At 41.0% G+C, this 21,180-nt stretch overlaps 1 protein-coding gene across 1 annotated transcript; it reads right to left on the bottom strand.

Annotated features, from left to right (window-relative positions):
* Positions 1-174: 174 nt before the first annotated feature.
* clxn (calaxin) lies at positions 175-1,733 on the bottom strand (the record flags this gene model as incomplete). The annotated part of the gene is made up of 6 exons (XM_084455419.1): positions 175-225; positions 419-523; positions 715-866; positions 985-1,089; positions 1,236-1,391; positions 1,658-1,733. The coding sequence occupies 6 exons, from the start codon at positions 1,731-1,733 to the stop codon at positions 175-177; spliced, it is 645 nt and encodes a 214-aa protein (XP_084311545.1).
* Between the last annotated feature and the right edge of the window lie 19,447 nt (positions 1,734-21,180).

Below are 21,180 nucleotides of genomic sequence, written 5' to 3' on the forward strand. Positions count from 1 at the left end.
ACACACACACACACACACAAACACAGCTCTGAACTCAACATCATGCAGATACTGAAATAAGGACATCAACAGTACTTTACTTACGGTGTTCACATGTTGTATATTTATATATTTTGCAGCTGGTTTCATGAATAATAAATACAGTGTGTGTAGCAAATTAAAATGGTAATGTCCTTATCGCTCCGGTGGATCCTGAAACGCATGCTGCTCAAAAGCCTTAATGCTCTGTAACACAAAGAAAAACAACACTAACTCACACAGAGATAATAGGTAGACATAAATAGATAGATAGATAGATAGATAGATAGATAGACAGATATTTTAATGATAGCATATACTGTAGTACTGTGCAGGGAATTACAGTTGTCAAAAGAAATGACAGTCCTGTTCATATTCTTTACGGCATAGATAAGGTTACCTTGGCATCAGGAAGGCACGTCCCAAAAGCTTCAAGCAAGAGATTCTCTTCCCTTACTGCCTTCTCGAAGTCTGCATAGGAGAGTCTGCTGTCGTGGTCGTGGTCCTGAGAATGTGTGTTGTTTTAAGTTTGTTTGAATGTATTTATTTCACATGAAGCAGACATTTGTATGAATTTTTTTTTTCTAGTTCATTTAAACAGGATGAAAGCGGAGAGGGTGACAGACAGCACAGTCTAGAGACGCATGTGTGTTTGAGGAATGGCAGTAGCCGTACAGCCTGAGCTGTAGCCCTCACCATCTTCTTGAGAGTGATCTCCACCAGGTCTTTGATGCCCTCGTCTGGGTCCTCCTCCGTGGGCTGTGGGATCAGACTGTTCTTCAGCATGTGGAACATCTCTTCCCTGGAGATGTAGCCATCCCCGTTCAGGTCGTACACGTCAAAGCAGTCTGAGTCCAACAAGTGGGCAGACGTTAGTGGCATGGAGAGTTAGTAAAAATAGGACCAATTGTGTGAGGAGTCTAGCTGTGTGTGTGTGTGTGTGTTCGATTGGATGTCTTTGTCTACACTTTATTTTCTCGTCCAATGTGCCCCGAAGGAAGACCGAGAGTCCCTCGATCCACTCCTTTACACTGACGTAGCTGTCGTTGTCTTTATCGAACGCACGGAAGACTAGAAGGGACACGAGAGAACGTTAGACCACCTCGCTGAGGTTTAAGGTGGTTTATTTAATACTGGTACCAATGAGATGTTTATTCCCTGTTCTTCTCAATTAATCTGTGTTTGTGATATGGAAAGTTGGGCTACAGTCCTCCTACCTCTATCCATGATCATGTCGTCGGTCATTCCAAACGTGTTGTGCAGGATGTTCCTGAACTTCCCTCTGTCTAGGCCATTCCCCTGCTTCCGCTCGCTCTGCTCCCCCAGGAGACGGTTGAAGAGTCGGATCAGGCACTCTGCTTCCGGTTTATTGACTGCAGCAAATAAGGGATGTGCACCACAGAGGCATCATGATTATGGACACACGCACGCACACGCATGCACACACACAAACACACACACACACACACACACACACACACACACACACACATAGTAAACCCAGACATCCGGGCATTCCCAGGGCGAGACATTTTGCCCGTTAGGCTATGGCTCACCAGGTAGCACTTGCTAATTTATGCTAGCTTGCTTGACTAACGTTAGCTACTATAAAAAAGGAAATAATGATAACTTTACTCACAGTGTTTCACTTGTTTAGACAGAGTTTCAGCTAGATTTTGAATCAGCTTTCTATTCATAGCAGACATTTCAGACATTATTAATCGGAAGATAGCTGTCTATAGCTAGCAGTGGATAAATAGAAACGTGCCACCACTGTTGATAGCACGTTACCATAGTAACCTTGGAGCGGAGCGCAAAGGAGGATGGCCTTCGCCTCTGATTGGCTGGTACTCGTTAGTTAAGGTTAGAGTTAGCCAATCAGGGGCAGAGAATGGGGCGGGTCTGCACACTGAATGGTCGTTTGAATAAAGACACCCAAAAACCACGGCGATATGACATGCAGTTGATTCAGCTTTCATTCTATTTTTTCTTCAAAGTGAAAACCACGGCAATGTGACATGCAATTCATTCAGCTTTCATTCTATTTTTTCTTCAAAGTGAATTGAGGATTGCATTGCCACTTTGCATACTGAATTGCCAATTGTAAAATGCATTTTCAAATTGCATGACCAAATTGCACATTGAATTGCCAATTGCAAAATGTATTTCCATTTGAATAAAGAGCCTAAAAAACTTCCATACTCCACGGCGCAGAGCGAGAGGTGTTTCGATGGCATGTGTGTGTGTGTGTGTGTGTGTGTGCGCACGCGTGCGTGCGTGCGTGCAGGTGTTTGTCTGTTAGCAGGATTACGCAAAAACGACTGCACCGAATTTCAAGTGTGTATCTCTGCCAAGCCCCCAGGATCAGCTTGGCGCATTGAAACCACCATGGGCTTCAGGCCAAGCTCGGTATTGCAAGTCACGTGACGGCATGCGGCCCAAGACCCTTATTTCCCATGGTTTGTGGATTATGAAAGATAGGGCTAGAAAAGGAAAACAACATTTTTCTGGGTATCATTCAGCATCAGAGACCAATCTAATCAATATAAACTTTTAATTCAATTGTTTTTTTTTGTTTTTGAAGCCACCAATACCTGTATCGAGCCCATTTGAAACGTGCTGTGAACGAGCCTCGGGGACGCTGGGCGCGCGTTCATGAGTCCTGCCGAGTCCTGCGAACTCGGCGGAAAACACGTCACCATAGGAAGACCCGCCCTACTCTGCCTCTGATTGGATAGGAAGTCATATGTAATGACGTCGGCTAACATTTGCTATGCTTTTAGCAATGAAGCTGCTATGATCATGCTAATCATAGATATGAACGTATGTCTATGATGCAAATGATCATGACATGTGGTTACTTTAGGACATAGTTGGAAAAGATCTAGAGCAGGGGTGTCAAACTCTGGCCCGCGGGCAAAATTATATTTGGCCCGCGAGGCAATACCAAATGACTACTAGAGCTGGCCCACCAGTATTATACAGCGCATTCACCGCTAATACTACAAATCCCATAATGCTCTGCTGTTGTTTTGCCGCGTCAATCAAGACAGGACCCAGAAACGCCCTCTCTTCTGTGACAGTAGTCATAGCAATCTCATACTACAACTGTAACCGTGTTACCCCTTCTTAAAAATGGCGAAAAGAAAGGCAGAAAACAGAAGCTTTACGTTATGTAACGTCTCACTGTGATAGAGCCCCCTGTGTTGACCTAGCCGGCCGCTGTGTTTGCTCTGTTCCTGTTCATTCAATCCTGTCTGCCTTCTTGCCGGCCTGTCTGCCTGCCTGTCTGCCTGGCTGTCTGTCTGCATGCCGGCTGTCTGTCTGTCTGCCTGGCTGTAGGACAGTCAGGGTTTTACAAGCTTCTCTACTGAGCAGATGGAGCACCAACACTTGTGTCTGAGGGCGTATTCACATATGTTAGTGCACACCATTGATGCGCACCAAAAGCGAAAGTGATAAGTGCATATTCAATGTTAAAGCAAAACTTGTTTGGGTCCATATTAAAATGTTCATTTGTTCAATGTTGGCCCGCGACTTTGTTCAAGTTTTACATTTTGGCCCACTGTGTATTTGAGTTTGACACCCCTGATCTAGAGGGTAAGTGGGTCAATGTTGAATAACTTAGCTAACATTATCTAATGTTACATTTCTTTATATTAACGTCAACTATATTGATAGGCTAGGTAGCTATGCTAACGGTAGCTAATGCTAACGGCTTAGGGTTAACGTTAGTTAATGCTAACATTACGTTCGGAGGTCTCAGAAGTATTTCAATTTTAACATAATGTTGAGCATGCTCAATGTGACATTGTTCATACATTGATTACAGTCTGTAATCTTGTCTGGCGTTATTTAGCTATAGTGGGCTGATGCTTGCTGCTGCTACTATAGCATTTGCCACATTATACATCAAATTAATCAAGCATGGTTATTGTTATTACCTGAAGGCATTATTACCATTGCAAGTAAGCATGCCATGTACATGCCATGCCTGAAAATCGAATTAATATTGTGATTATTCTCCATCATAGCTCATTGTACATTAATATAATCATTCTCCTTGCTTTTGCTAATACTCATCTCTTTTATCAAACTTTATGCTAGGAAAGAAATCTGGCTGTGATTCGTCGCTAGTGCTCATCCAGGCTGTTGTCATCTCCCGCCTGGACTCCTGCAACTCCCTACTTGCTGCCATCCTGCAGCGTTGGCCATCAGACTCCTGGAGAAAGCTGCTGCTGACCTGGTGTTCAACAGCCCCATGCTCTTCCACACAACTTCCCTACTCCGTTCTCAGCACTGGCTCCCTGCGCTGTCCCATCCAGTTTAGGACTGTGGTGCAAGCCTACAGGGCAAATGAACAGCTCCCTCCTACCTCCAGGCTGTGGTCAAGCTCTGCTGCCTTGAGGTGATTGGTTCCCCAGTTGCTCCAAGCCCCCCTACGGCAGATTGGCGTGGCCATGGCTTTTTTCTGTCCTGGCCTCACAGCCTCACTACATACCTGTGAATGTTCATGAAGATTGCAGATAAAAATAAATTTGTTCAGAAAAAATAAACACCATACATACCCCTTATGTTTTTTTTCAGGTGGAAATAATTAAATTTGTCACTGCTCGGCCTAGGACTGGACAAGACACCACTGGGTGGCAGATCTCTGATCCGAATGGCTTGTACTACATACCTGTGAATGTTCATGAAGATTTAAGGTAGAAATAAATTTGGTCTGAAAAAAAAAAACGCCATACATACATGCCCCTTATGTTTTTTTTCAGGTGGATATAATTAGATTTCTCACTGCTCGGCCTAGGAATAGACCAGACACACCTGGGTGGCAGATCTCTGATCAGAATGGCTTGTACTACATACCTGTGAATGTTCATGAAGATTGTAGGTAGAAATAAATTTGGTCTGAAAAAAAAACAAAACATACATACATACCCCTTATGTTTTTTTTTCAGGTGGAGATAATTAGATTTGTCACTGCTCGGCCTAGGAATAGACTAGACACACCTGGGTGGCAGATCTCTGATCAGAATGGCTTGTACTACATACCTGTGAATGTTCATGAAGATTGCAGATAAAAATAAATTTGGTCTAAAAAAAAAAAAACATACATACCCCCTATGTTTTTTTTCAGGTGGAGATAATTAGATTTGTCACTGCTCAGCCTAGGACTGGACAAGACACCCATGGGTGGCATATCTCTGATTAGAATGGCTTGTACTACATACCTGTGAATGTTCAGGAAGATTGCAGATAAAAATAAATTTGGTCTGAAAAAAAAATCGCCATACATACCCCTTATGTTTTTTTCAGGTGGAAATAATTAAATGTGACACCCCTGGGTGGCAGATCTCTGATCAGAATGGCTTATACTACATACCTGTGAATGTTCATGAAGATTGTAGATAAAAATAAATTTGGTCTGAAAAAAAAAACGCCATACACAGTCCAAGTTAATCAATAATAACTAGGCTCACTATGAACAGTGTTATTTTTATCTGCAATCTTCCTGAACATTCACAGGTATGTAGTACAAGCCATTCTGATCAGAGATCTGCCACCCATGGGTGTCTTGTCCAGTCCTAGGCCGAGCAGTGACAAATCTAATTATCTCCACCTGAAAAAAAACATAAGGGGTATGTATGGCGTTTTTTTTTTCAGACCAAATTTATTTCTACCTACAATCTTCATGAACATTCACAGGCATGTAGTACAAGCAATTCTGATCAGAGATCTGCCACCCATGGGTGTCTTGTCCAGTCCTAGGCCGAGCAGTGACAAATCTAATTATCTCCACCTGAAAAAAAACATAAGGGGTATGTATGGTGGGTTTTTTTTCAGAACAAATTTATTTTTATATGCAATCTTCCTGAACATTCACAGGTATGTAGTACAAGCCATTCTGATCAGAGATCTGCCACCCAGGTGTGTCTAGTCTATTCCAGTGGTGTCTTGTCCAGTCCTAGGCCGAGCAGTGACAAATCTAATTATCTCCACCTGAAAAAAAAACATGAGGTATGTATGGCGTTTTTTTTTCAGACCAAATTTATTTTTATCAGCAATCTTCCTGAACATTCACAGGTATGTAGTACAAGCCATTCTGATCAGAGATCTGCCACCCAGGTGTGTCTAGTCTATTCCTAGGCCGAGCAGTGACAAATTTAATTATTTCCACCTGAAAAAAAACATAAGGGGTATGTATGGCGTTTTTTTTTTCAGACCAAATTTATTTCTACCTACAATCTTCATGAACATTCACAGGCATGTAGTACAAGCAATTCTGATCAGAGATCTGCCACCCATGGGTGTCTTGTCCAGTCCTAGGCCGAGCAGTGACAAATCTAATTATCTCCACCTGAAAAAAAACATAAGGGGTATGTATGGTGGTTTTTTTTTCAGAACAAATTTATTTTTATCTGCAATCTTCCTGAACATTCACAGGTATGTAGTACAAGCCATTCTGATCAGAGATCTGCCACCCAGGTGTGTCTAGTCTATTCCAGTGGTGTCTTGTCCAGTCCTAGGCTGAGCAGTGACAAATCTAATTATCTCCACCTGAAAAAAAAACATAAGAGGTATGTATGGCGTTTTTTTTTCAGACCAAATTTATTTTTATCAGCAATCTTCCTGAACATTCACAGGTATGTAGTACAAGCCATTCTGATCAGAGATCTGCCACCCAGGTGTGTCTAGTCTATTCCTAGGCCGAGCAGTGACAAATTTAATTATTTCCACCTGAAAAAAAACATAAGGGGTATGTATGGCGTTTTTTTTTCAGAACAAATTTATTTGTATCTGCAATCTTCATGAACATTCACAGGTATGTAGTACAAGCCATTCTGATCAGAGATCTGCCACCCAGGTGTGTCTTGTCCAGTCCTAGGCCGAGCAGTGACAAATCTAATTATCTCCACCTGAAAAAAAACATACGGGGGTATGTATGGTGTTTTTTTTTTCAGACCAAATTTATTTCTACCTACAATCTTCCTGAACATTCACAGGTATGTAGTACAAGCCATTCTGATCAGAGATCTGCCACCCAGGTGTGTCTAGTCTATTCCTAGGCCGAGCAGTGACAAATCTAATTATTTCATCCTTAAAAAAAGCATAAGGGGTATGTGTGGCGTTTTTTTTTCAGACCAAATTTATTTCTATCTATAATCTTCATGAACATCACAGGCATGTAGTACAAGCAATTCTGATCAGAGATCTGCCACCCATGGGTGTCTTGTCCAGTCCTAGGCCGAGCAGTGACAAATCGAATTATCTCCACCTGAAAAAAAACATAAGGGGTATGTATCAGTGTTAATTTTGACAGCAAATTATGATTTTGTTTTAGTCATAGTCTTTTGACTAAAATGCCATTTAGTTTTAGTCATATTTTAGTCATCTGACTTGTTTTAGTTTTAGTCTAGTTTTAGTTGACTAAATATCATTACGATTTTACTCGACAAAATCTACCATAGATTTAGACAACTCAAATTTAACAGGCTTAGTTCAATCAATCAATCAAGTTGGATATATAGCGCCCTTCATGAAACCCAGAGCGCTTATCAGAGTCCAGTATTCATTCAGACACAGTCATACCGGTGGTGGTAAGATACATAGCTATAGCTGCCCTGGGGCAGACTGACAAAAGCGTGGCTGCTTCTGTCAGACAGTTTCATAATGAAGCATTCCTCTCCCCCAGTCTGATGCTAACTGTGTTTTTTGCCTGATATAGCAAGCTATAACATTATCATGTCAGCTCAAGTTGGCTAGTCAGGCTAGCTAACATCAGGCACAGGCTAGCTAACGTCACACCGGAGGAGAGGGGCTATGGCGGCGCCAGGTAGCTAACTGTTCGTGTCTTATCCATCTAGCTACAGTATAACATTAGACAGCAGCAGTAGTTGCTTAGCTAGCTTACCCAGACTAGCTAACGCTAGATACCCCCGCCAGCCTCCACAAGCATAGCCCCACTTGTTGCTAGCTAACCTGTGCCTAACATTAGCTAGCCACTAACGTCAGCGTTGCAATGATCAGACACTTCAGTTCTCCCCCGCCACAAACCTACGTGAAACACTGGTTTCTTTTAGCTTGTATTGTATTTGAAGTATTTCAGAAACACACCAGCTTGGGTTTAGCTAATACAGTAACGTTAGCCGGGGGTGGGGGGGTGCTTATTACCTTCTCGTGAATTTCGGGATGACTGTTCTCCAAATGTCGCTTTAAGTTTGTTGTATTTTTGCCAGTAATTTTCACCCCACACGGTTTACAAATGGTTTTGTTTTCCTTTGCATCAAATATGAAGTTTATCCAGATGTCTGCTCTCCTCTTTCTCCCGGTGTGTGCGAACGTTGACAAAGACATTTCTGAACTGTGGTAATTTACTGAACAGTTCAGGCGCAGCAGTCGTATGCTGTTAGTTGACTTCCCGCCGGCCGGTGTAGCAACGGTACTATTCAAATGTAGGCCTACACACAGGGTCTATCCCAATTCAAGGGTTGCATCCTACCTAGGCCGGATTTGAAGGCGTTGCGCCAGCATTGTGCTAGCATTGTGCCAGCGTCGGGCCAGCGTCGGGTGCCAGCGTCGGGCCAACGTCGGGTGCCAGCGTCGGGCCAGCGTCGGGTCAACGTCGGGTGCCAGCGTCGGATGCCAGCGTCGGGTGCCAGCGTCGGGCCAACGTCGGGCCAACGTCGGGTGCCAACGTCGGGCCAGCGTCGTGCCAGCAATGCACCAACGCCGTGCCAGCGTCGTGCCAGCATTGCGCCAGCGTCGGGCCAACGGTACAAATACACAAAGGATTTTTATGTTTTACTATAAACATAGATTTGCCAGTAATTTTCACCCCACACGGTTTACAAATGGTTTTGTTTTCCTTTGCATCAAATATGAAGTTTATCCAGATGTCTGCTCTCCTCTTTCTCCCGGTGTGTGCGAACGTTGACAAAGACATTTCTGAACTGTGGTAATTTACTGAACAGTTCAGGCGCAGCAGTCGTATGCTGTTAGTTGACTTCCCGCCGGCCGGTGTAGCAACGGTTCTATTCAAATGTAGGCCTACACACAACAGGCTACCTGTAGGTTGCATCCAACTCGTTCTATTAATACATCCATGATCCAACTGCGCACATCCCGAACCTTGACATTCTGATTTGAACTTTTCCCATACGTCCCTCCATAACCATTTTAGTCTAGTTTTTATTTGTTGACGAAAATGTGAATAAATATAGTCATAGTTTTTGTCATCATACATTCATTTTTATTTAGTTATCGTCTTGTGCGTATAACCCAAAAAATGTCGTTGACGAATAGTTTTCATCATAGTTCTCGTCAACGAAATTAACACTGGTATGTATGGCGCTTTTTTTTTTCAGACCAAATTTATTTTTATCTGCAATCTTCCTGAACATTCACAGGTATGTAGTACAAGCCACTCTGATCAGAGATCTGCCACCCAGGTGTGTCTTGTCCAGTCCTAGGCCGAGCAGTGACAAATGTAATTATTTCCACGTGAAAAAAACATAAGGGGTATTTATGCCGGGGTTTTTTTCAGAACAAATTTATTTTTATCTGCAATCTTCCTGAACATTCACAGGTATGTAGTACAAGCCATTCTGATCAGAGATCTGCCACCCAGGTGTGTCTTGTCCAGTCCTAGGCCGAGCAGTGACAAATGTAATTATCTCCACCTGAAAAAAAACATAAGGGGTATGTATGGCGTTTTTTTTTCAAACCAAATTTATTTTTATCTACAATCTTCATGAACATTGACAGGCATGTAGTACAAGCCACTCTGATCAGAGATCTGTCACCCATCGGTGTCTAGTCTATTCCTAGGCCGAGCAGTGACAAATGTAATTATCTCCACCTGAAAAAAAACATAAGGGGTATGTATGGCGTTTTTTTTTTCAGACCAAATTTATTTTTATCTGCAATCTTCCTGAACATTCACAGGTATGTAGTACAAGCCATTCTGATCAGAGATCTGCCAGAATTGCTTGTACTACATGCCTGTAAATGTTCATGAAGATTGTAGGTAGAAAAAATTTGGTCTTAAAAATAAATACGCCATACATACCCCTTATGTTTTTTTTCAGGTGGAGATAATTAGATTTGTCACTGCTCGGCCTAGGACTGGACAAGACACCCATGGGTGGCAGATCTCTGATCAGAGTGGCTTGTACTACATACCTGTGAATGTTCATGCAGATTGTAGGTAAAAATAAATTTGGTCTGAAAAAAAAAACGCCATACATACCCCTTATGCTTTTTTTCAGGATGAAATAATTAGAATTGTCACTGCTCGGCCTAGGAATAGACTAGACACACCTGGGTGGCAGATCTCTGATCAGAATGGCTTGTACTACATGCCTGTGAATGTTCATGAAGATTGTAGGTAGAAATAAATTTGGTCTGAAAAAAAAACACCATACATACCCCTTATGTTTTCTTTCAGGTGGAGATAATTAGATTTGTCACTGCTCGGCCTAGGACTGGACTAGACACCCATGGGTGGCAGATCTCTGATCAGAGTGGCTTGTACTACATACCTGTGAATGTTCATGAAGATTGTAGATAAAAATAAATTGGTCTGAAAAAAAAACGCCATACATACCCCTTATGTTTTTTTTCAGGTGGAGATAATTACATTTGTCACTGCTCGGCCTAGGACTGGACAAGACACCCATGGGTGGCAGATCTCTGATCAGAATTGCTTGTACTACATGCCTGTAAATGTTCATGAAGATTGTAGGTAGAAAAAATTTGGTCTTAAAAAAAAAAACGCCATACATACCCCTTATGTTTTTTTTCAGGTGGAGATAATTACATTTGTCACTGCTCGGCCTAGGACTGGACTAGACACCCATGGGTGGCAGATCTCTGATCAGAATGGCTTGTACTACATGCCTGTGAATGTTCATGAAGATTGTAGATAAAAATAAATTTGGTCTGAAAAAAAAAACGCCATACATACCCCTTATGTTTTTTTTCAGGTGGAGATAATTAGATTTGTCACTGCTCGGCCTAGGACCGGACAAGACACCCATGGGTGGCAGATCTCTGATCAGAATGGCTTGTACTACATGCCTGTGAATGTTCATGAAGATTGTAGGTAGAAATAAATTTGGTCTGAAAAAAAAAACGCCATACATACCCCTTATGTTTTTTTTCAGGTGGAGATAATTAGATTTGTCACTGCTCGGCCTAGGACCGGACAAGACACCCATGGGTGGCAGATCTCTGATCAGAGTGGCTTGTACTACATGCCTGTGAATGTTCATGAAGATTGTAGGTAGAAATAAATTTGGTCTAAAAAAAAAACGCCATACATACCCCTTATGTTTTTTTTCAGGTGGAGATAATTAGATTTGTCACTGCTCGGCCTAGGACTGGACAAGACACCCATGGGTGGCAGATCTCTGATCAGAATGGCTTGTACTACATGCCTGTGAATGTTCAGGAAGATTGCAGATAAAAATAAATTTGGTCTGAAAAAAAAACGCCATACATACCCCTTATGTTTTTTTTCAGGTGGAGATAATTAGATTTGTCACTGCTCGGCCTAGGACCGGACAAGACACCCATGGGTGGCAGATCTCTGATCAGAATGGCTTGTACTACATGCCTGTGAATGTTCATGAAGATTGTAGGTAGAAATAAATTTGGTCTGAAAAAAAAAACGCCATACATACCCCTTATGTTTTTTTTCAGGTGGAGATAATTAGATTTGTCACTGCTCGGCCTAGGACCGGACAAGACACCCATGGGTGGCAGATCTCTGATCAGAGTGGCTTGTACTACATGCCTGTGAATGTTCATGAAGATTGTAGGTAGAAATAAATTTGGTCTAAAAAAAAAACGCCATACATACCCCTTATGTTTTTTTTCAGGTGGAGATAATTAGATTTGTCACTGCTCGGCCTAGGACTGGACAAGACACCCATGGGTGGCAGATCTCTGATCAGAATGGCTTGTACTACATGCCTGTGAATGTTCAGGAAGATTGCAGATAAAAATAAATTTGGTCTGAAAAAAAAACGCCATACATACCCCTTATGTTTTTTTTCAGGTGGAGATAATTAGATTTGTCACTGCTCGGCCTAGGACTGGACAAGACACCCATGGGTGGCAGATCTCTGATCAGAATGGCTTGTACTACATGCCTGTGAATGTTCATGAAGATTGTAGGTAGAAATAAATTTGGTCTGAAAAAAAAAACGCCATACATACCCCTTATGTTTTTTTTCAGGTGGAGATAATTAGATTTGTCACTGCTCGGCCTAGGACTGGACTAGACACCCATGGGTGGCAGATCTCTGATCAGAGTGGCTTGTACTACATACCTGTGAATGTTCATGAAGATTGTAGGTAGAAATAAATTTGGTCTGAAAAAAAAAACGCCATACATACCCCTTATGTTTTTTTTCAGGTGGAGATAATTAGATTTGTCACTGCTCGGCCTAGGACTGGACTAGACACCCATGGGTGGCAGATCTCTGATCAGAGTGGCTTGTACTACATACCAGTGAATGTTCAGGAAGATTGCAGATAAAAATAAATTTGGTCTGAAAAAAAAAACGCCAAACATACCACTTATGTTTTTTTCAGGTGGAAATAATTAAATTTGTCACTGCTCGATCTAGGACTGGACTAGACACCCATGGGTGGCAGATCTCTGATCAGAATTGCTTGTACTACATGCCTGTAAATGTTCATGAAGATTGTAGGTAGAAAAAATTTGGTCTTAAAAATAAATACGCCATACATACCCCTTATGTTTTTTTTCAGGTGGAGATAATTAGATTTGTCACTGCTCGGCCTAGGACTGGACTAGACACCCATGGGTGGCAGATCTCTGATCAGAGTGGCTTGTACTACATACCTGTGAATGTTCATGCAGATTGTAGGTAAAAATAAATTTGGTCTGAAAAAAAAAACGCCATACATACCCCTTATGCTTTTTTTCAGGATGAAATAATTAGAATTGTCACTGCTCGGCCTAGGAATAGACTAGACACACCTGGGTGGCAGATCTCTGATCAGAATGGCTTGTACTACATGCCTGTGAATGTTCATGAAGGTTGTAGGTAGAAATAAATTTGGTCTGAAAAAAAAACACCATACATACCCCTTATGTTTTCTTTCAGGTGGAGATAATTAGATTTGTCACTGCTCGGCCTAGGACTGGACTAGACACCCATGGGTGGCAGATCTCTGATCAGAGTGGCTTGTACTACATACCTGTGAATGTTCATGAAGATTGTAGATAAAAATAAATTGGTCTGAAAAAAAAACGCCATACATACCCCTTATGTTTTTTTTCAGGTGGAGATAATTACATTTGTCACTGCTCGGCCTAGGACTGGACAAGACACCCATGGGTGGCAGATCTCTGATCAGAATTGCTTGTACTACATGCCTGTAAATGTTCATGAAGATTGTAGGTAGAAAAAATTTGGTCTTAAAAAAAAAAACGCCATACATACCCCTTATGTTTTTTTTCAGGTGGAGATAATTACATTTGTCACTGCTCGGCCTAGGACTGGACTAGACACCCATGGGTGGCAGATCTCTGATCAGAATGGCTTGTACTACATGCCTGTGAATGTTCATGAAGATTGTAGATAAAAATAAATTTGGTCTGAAAAAAAAAACGCCATACATACCCCTTATGTTTTTTTTCAGGTGGAGATAATTAGATTTGTCACTGCTCGGCCTAGGACCGGACAAGACACCCATGGGTGGCAGATCTCTGATCAGAATGGCTTGTACTACATGCCTGTGAATGTTCATGAAGATTGTAGGTAGAAATAAATTTGGTCTGAAAAAAAAAACGGCATACATACCCCTTATGTTTTTTTTCAGGTGGAGATAATTAGATTTGTCACTGCTCGGCCTAGGACTGGACTAGACACCCATGGGTGGCAGATCTCTGATCAGAGTGGCTTGTACTACATGCCTGTGAATGTTCATGAAGATTGTAGGTAGAAATAAATTTGGTCTGAAAAAAAAAACGCCATACATACCCCTTATGTTTTTTTTCAGGTGGAGATAATTAGATTTGTCACTGCTCGGCCTAGGACTGGACTAGACACCCATGGGTGGCAGATCTCTGATCAGAGTGGCTTGTACTACATACCTGTGAATGTTCATGAAGATTGTAGGTAGAAATAAATTTGGTCTGAAAAAAAAAACGCCATACATACCCCTTATGTTTTTTTTCAGGTGGAGATAATTAGATTTGTCACTGCTCGGCCTAGGACTGGACTAGACACCCATGGGTGGCAGATCTCTGATCAGAGTGGCTTGTACTACATACCAGTGAATGTTCATAAAGATTGTAGATAAAAATAAATTTGGTCTGAAAAAAAACCCGCCATACATACCCCTTATGTTTTTTTTCAGGTGGAGATAATTACATTTGTCACTGCTCGGCCTAGGAATAGACTAGACACACCTGGGTGGCAGATCTCTGATCAGAATGGCTTGTACTACATACCTGTGAATGTTCAGGAAGATTGCAGATAAAAATAAATTTGGTCTGAAAAAAAACCCGCCATACATACCCCTTATGTTTTTTTTCAGGTGGAGATAATTAGATTTGTCACTGCTCGGCCTAGGACTGGACTAGACACCCATGGGTGGCAGATCTCTGATCAGAGTGGCTTGTACTACATACCTGTGAATGTTCATGAAGATTGTAGATAAAAATAAATTTGGTCTGAAAAAAAAAACGCCATACATACCCCTTATGTTTTTTTCAGGTGGAAATAATTAAATTTGTCACTGCTCGATCTAGGACTGGACTAGACACCCATGGGTGGCAGATCTCTGATCAGAATTGCTTGTACTACATGCCTGTAAATGTTCATGAAGATTGTAGGTAGAAAAAATTTGGTCTTAAAAAAAAAAACGCCATACATACCCCTTATATTTTTTTTCAGGTGGAGATAATTAGATTTGTCACTGCTCGGCCTAGGACTGGACACCCATGGGTGGCAGATCTCTGATCAGAGTGGCTTGTACTACATACCTGTGAATGTTCATGAAGATTGTAGGTAGAAATAAATTTGTTCTGAAAAAAAAAACGCCATACATACCCCTTATGTTTTTTTTCAGGTGGAGATAATTAGATTTGTCACTGCTCGGCCTAGGAATAGACTAGACACACCTGGGTGGCAGATCTCTGATCAGAATGGCTTGTACTACATACCTGTGAATGTTCCGGAAGATTGCAGATAAAAATAAATTTGGTCTGAAAAAAAAACCGCCATACATACCCCTTATGCTTTTTTTCAGGATGAAATTATTAGAATTGTCACTGCTCGGCCTAGGAATAGACTAGACACACCTGGGTGGCAGATCTCTGATCAGAATGGCTTGTACTACATGCCTGTGAATGTTCATGAAGATTGTAGGTAGAAATAAATTTGGTCTGAAAAAAAAACACCATACATACCCCTTATGTTTTCTTTCAGGTGGAGATAATTAGATTTGTCACTGCTCGGCCTAGGAATAGACTAGACACACCTGGGTGGCAGATCTCTGATCAGAATGGCTTGTACTACATACCTGTGAATGTTCCGGAAGATTGCAGATAAAAATAAATTTGGTCTGAAAAAAAAAACGCCATACATACCCCTTATGCTTTTTTTCAGGATGAAATAATTAGAATTGTCACTGCTCGGCCTAGGAATGGACTAGACACCCATGGGTGGCAGATCTCTGATCAGAGTGGCTTGTACCTCTTACCTGTGAATGTTCATGAAGATTGTAGATAAAAATAAATTTGGTCTGAAAAAAAAAACGCCATACATACCCCTTATGTTTTTTTTCAGGTGGAAATAATTAAATTTGTCACTGCTCGGCCTAGGACTGGACAAGACACCTTGGTGGCAGATCTCTGATCAGAATGGCTTGTACTACATACCTGTGAATGTTCAGGAAGATTGCAGATAAAAATAAATTTGTTCTGAAAAATAAAAAAGGCATACCCTTATGTTTTTTTTCCGGTGGAAATAATTAAATTTGTCACTGCTCGGCCTAGGAATGGACTAGACACCCATGGGTGGCAGATCTCTGATCAGAATGGCTTGTACTACATGCCTGTGAACGTTCAGGAAGATTGCAGATAAAAATAAATTTGGTCTGAAAAAAAAAACGCCATACATACCCCCTTATGTTTTTTTTCAGGTGGAGATAATTAGATTTGTCACTGCTCGGCCTAGGACTGGACTAGACACCCATGGGTGGCAGATCTCTGATCAGAGTGGCTTGTACTACATACCTGTGAATGTTCATGAAGATTGTAGATAAAAATAAATTTGGTCTGAAAAAAAAAACGCCATACATACCCCTTATGTTTTTTTTCAGGTGGAAATAATTAAATTTGTCACTGCTCGGCCTAGGACTGGACAAGACACACCTGTGTGGCAGATCTCTGATCAGAATGGCTTGTACTACATACCTGTGAATGTTCATGAAGATTGTAGATAAAAATAAATTTGGTTTGAAAAAAAAACGCCATACATACCTCTTATGTTTTTTTTCAGGTGGAGATAATTAGATTTGTCACTGCTCGGCCTAGGACTGGACAAGACACCCATGGGTGGCAGATCTCTGATCAGAATGGCTTGTACTACATGCCTGTGAATGTTCATGAAGATTGTAGGTAGAAATAAATTTGGTCTGAAAAAAAAAACACCATACATACCCCTTATGTTTTTTTTCAGGTGGAGATAATTAGATTTGTCACTGCTCGGCCTAGGAATAGACTAGACACACCTGGGTGGCAGATCTCTGATCAGAATGGCTTGTACTACATACCTGTGAATGTTCAGGAAGATTGCAGATAAAAATAAATTTGTTCTGAAAAAAAAAAACGGCATACATACCCCTTATGCTTTTTTCAGGTGGAAATATTTACATTTGTCACTGCTCGGCCTAGGAATAGACTAGACACACCTGGGTGGCAGATCTCTGATCAGAATGGCTTGAACTACATACCTGTGAATGTTCAGGAAGATTGCAGATATACCCCTTATGTTTTTTTTCAGGTGGGGATAATTAGATTTGTCACTGCTCGGCCTAGGACTGGACAAGACACACCTGGGTGGCAGATCTCTGATCAGAATGGCTTGTACTACATACCTGTGAATGTTCAGGAAGATTGCAGATAAAAATAAATTTGGTCTGAAAAAAAAACGCCATACATACCCTTGTTTTTTTTCAGGTGGAAATAATTACATTTGTCACTGCTCGGCCTAGGAATGGACTAGACACCCATGGGTGGCAGATCTCTGATCAGAATGGCTTGTACTACATACCTGTGAATGTTCATGAAGATTGTAGATAAAAATAAATTTGGTTTGAAAAAAAAACGCCATACTTATGTTTTTTTTCAGGTGGAGATAATTAGATTTGTCACTGCTCGGCCTAGGACTGGACAAGACACCCATGGGTGGCAGATCTCTGATCAGAATGGCTTGTACTACATGCCTGTGAATGTTCATGAAGATTGTAGGTAGAAATAAATTTGGTCTGAAAAAAAAAACACCATACATACCCCTTATGTTTTTTTTCAGGTGGAAATAATTAAATTTGTCACTGCTCGGCCTAGGACTGGACAAGACACCTGTGTGGCAGATCTCTGATCAGAATGGCTTGTACTACATACCTGTGAATGTTCATGAAGATTGTAGATAAAAATAAATTTGGTTTGAAAAAAAAACGCCATACATACCTCTTATGTTTTTTTTCAGGTGGAGATAATTAGATTTGTCACCGCTCGGCCTAGGACTGGACAAGACACCCATGGGTGGCAGATCTCTGATCAGAATGGCTTGTACTACATGCCTGTGAATGTTCATGAAGATTGTAGGTAGAAATAAATTTGGTCTGAAAAAAAAAACACCATACATACCCCTTATGTTTTTTTTCAGGTGGAGATAATTAGATTTGTCACTGCTCGGCCTAGGAATAGACTAGACACACCTGGGTGGCAGATCTCTGATCAGAATGGCTTGTACTACATACCTGTGAATGTTCAGGAAGATTGCAGATAAAAATAAATTTGTTCTGAAAAAAAAAACGGCATACATATCCCTTATGTTTTTTTCAGGTGGAAATATTTAAATTTGTCACTGCTCGGCCTAGGAATAGACTAGACACACCTGGGTGGCAGATCTCTGATCAGAATGGCTTGAACTACATACCTGTGAATGTTCAGGAAGATTGCAGATATACCCCTTATGTTTTTTTTCAGGTGGGGATAATTAGATTTGTCACTGCTCGGCCTAGGACTGGACAAGACACACCTGGGTGGCAGATCTCTGATCAGAATGGCTTGTACTACATACCTGTGAATGTTCAGGAAGATTGCAGATAAAAATAAATTTGGTCTGAAAAAAAAACGCCATACATACCCTTATGTTTTTTTTCAGGTGGAAATAATTACATTTGTCACTGCTCGGCCTAGGAATGGACTAGACACCCATGGGTGGCAGATCTCTGATCAGAATGGCTTGTACTACATACCTGTGAATGTTCATGAAGATTGTAGATAAAAATAAATTTGGTTTGAAAAAAAAACGCCATACTTATGTTTTTTTTCAGGTGGAGATAATTAGATTTGTCACTGCTCGGCCTAGGACTGGACAAGACACCCATGGGTGGCAGATCTCTGATCAGAATGGCTTGTACTACATGCCTGTGAATGTTCATGAAGATTGTAGGTAGAAATAAATTTGGTCTGAAAAAAAAAACACCATACATACCCCTTATGTTTTTTTTCAGGTGGAAATAATTAAATTTGTCACTGCTCGGCCTAGGACTGGACAAGACACCTGTGTGGCAGATCTCTGATCAGAATGGCTTGTACTACATACCTGTGAATGTTCATGAAGATTGTAGATAAAAATAAATTTGGTTTGAAAAAAAAACGCCATACATACCTCTTATGTTTTTTTTCAGGTGGAGATAATTAGATTTGTCACCGCTCGGCCTAGGACTGGACAAGACACCCATGGGTGGCAGATCTCTGATCAGAATGGCTTGTACTACATGCCTGTGAATGTTCATGAAGATTGTAGGTAGAAATAAATTTGGTCTGAAAAAAAAAACACCATACATACCCCTTATGTTTTTTTTCAGGTGGAGATAATTAGATTTGTCACTGCTCGGCCTAGGAATAGACTAGACACACCTGGGTGGCAGATCTCTGATCAGAATGGCTTGTACTACATACCTGTGAATGTTCAGGAAGATTGCAGATAAAAATAAATTTGTTCTGAAAAAAAAAACGGCATACATATCCCTTATGTTTTTTTCAGGTGGAAATATTTAAATTTGTCACTGCTCGGCCTAGGAATAGACTAGACACACCTGGGTGGCAGATCTCTGATCAGAATGGCTTGAACTACATACCTGTGAATGTTCAGGAAGATTGCAGATATACCCCTTATGTTTTTTTTCAGGTGGGGATAATTAGATTTGTCACTGCTCGGCCTAGGACTGGACAAGACACACCTGGGTGGCAGATCTCTGATCAGAATGGCTTGTACTACATACCTGTGAATGTTCAGGAAGATTGCAGATAAAAATAAATTTGGTCTGAAAAAAAAACGCCATACATACCCTTATGTTTTTTTTCAGGTGGAAATAATTAAATTTGTCACTGCTCGGCCTAGGAATGGACTAGACACCCATGGGTGGCAGATCTCTGATCAGAGTGGCTTGTACCTCATACCTGTGAATGTTCATGAAGATTGTAGATAAAAATAAATTTGTTCTGAAAAATAAAAAAGGCATACTTATGTTTTTTTTCAGGTGGAGATAATTAGATTTGTCACTGCTCGGCCTAGGACTGGACTAGACACCCATGGGTGGCAGATCTCTGATCAGAATGGCTTGTACTACATGCCTGTGAATGTTCATGAAGATTGTAGGTAGAAATAAATTTGGTCTGAAAAAAAAAACGCCATACATACCCCTTATGTTTTTTTTCAGGTGGAGATAATTAGATTTGTCACTGCTCGGCCTAGGAATAGACTAGACACCCATGGGTGGCAGATCTCTGATCAGAATGGCTTGTACTACATGCCTGTGAATGTTCATGAAGATTGTTGGTAGAAATAAATTTGGTCTGAAAAAAAACCCGCCATACATACATACCCCTTATGTTTTTTTTCAGGTGGAGATAATTAGATTTGTCACTGCTCGGCCTAGGACTGGACTAGACACCCATGGGTGGCAGATCTCTGATCAGAGTGGCTTGTACTACATACCTGTGAATGTTCATGAAGATTGTAGATAAAAATAAATTTGGTCTGAAAAAAAAAACGCCATACATACATACCCCTTATGTTTTTTTTCAGGTGGAGATAATTAGATTTGTCACTGCTCGGCCTAGGAATAGACTAGACACACCTGGGTGGCAGATCTTTGATCAGAATGGCTTGTACTACATACCTGTGAATGTTCAGGAAGATTGCAGCTAAAAATAAATTTGGTCTGAAAAAAAACCCGCCATACATACCCCTTATGTTTTTTTTCAGGTGGCGATAATTAGATTTGTCACTGCTCGGCCTAGGACTGGACAAGACACCACTGGGTGGCAGATCTCTGATCAGAATGGCTTGTGCTACATACCTGTGAATGTTCAGGAAGATTGCAGATAAAAATAAATTTGGTCTGAAAAAAATAAACGCCATACATACCCTTATGTTTTTTTTCAGGTGGAGATAATTAGATTTGTCACTGCTCGGCCTAGGACTGGACAAGACACCCATGGGTGGCAGATCTCTGATCAGAATGGCTTGTACTACATGCCTGTGAATGTTCATACATGTCAGCATTAGCTACCGTTAGCATAGCTACCTAGCCTATCAATATAGTTGACGTTAATATAAAGAAATGTAACATTAGATAATGTTAGCTAAGTTATTCAACATTGACCCACTTACCCTCTAGATCTTTTCCAACGATGTCCTTAAGTAACCACATGCCATGATCATTTGCATCATAGACATACGTTAATATCTATGATTAGCATGATCATAGCAGCTTCATTGCTAAAAGCATAGCAAATGTTAGCCGACGTCATTACATATGACTTCCTATCCAATCAGAGGCAGAGTAGGGCGGGTCTTCCTATGGTGACGTGTTTTCCGC

This window comes from Borostomias antarcticus (genome assembly GCF_949987555.1).
Source record: "Borostomias antarcticus genome assembly, chromosome: 21".
Classification (NCBI taxonomy): domain Eukaryota; kingdom Metazoa; phylum Chordata; class Actinopteri; order Stomiiformes; family Stomiidae; genus Borostomias; species Borostomias antarcticus.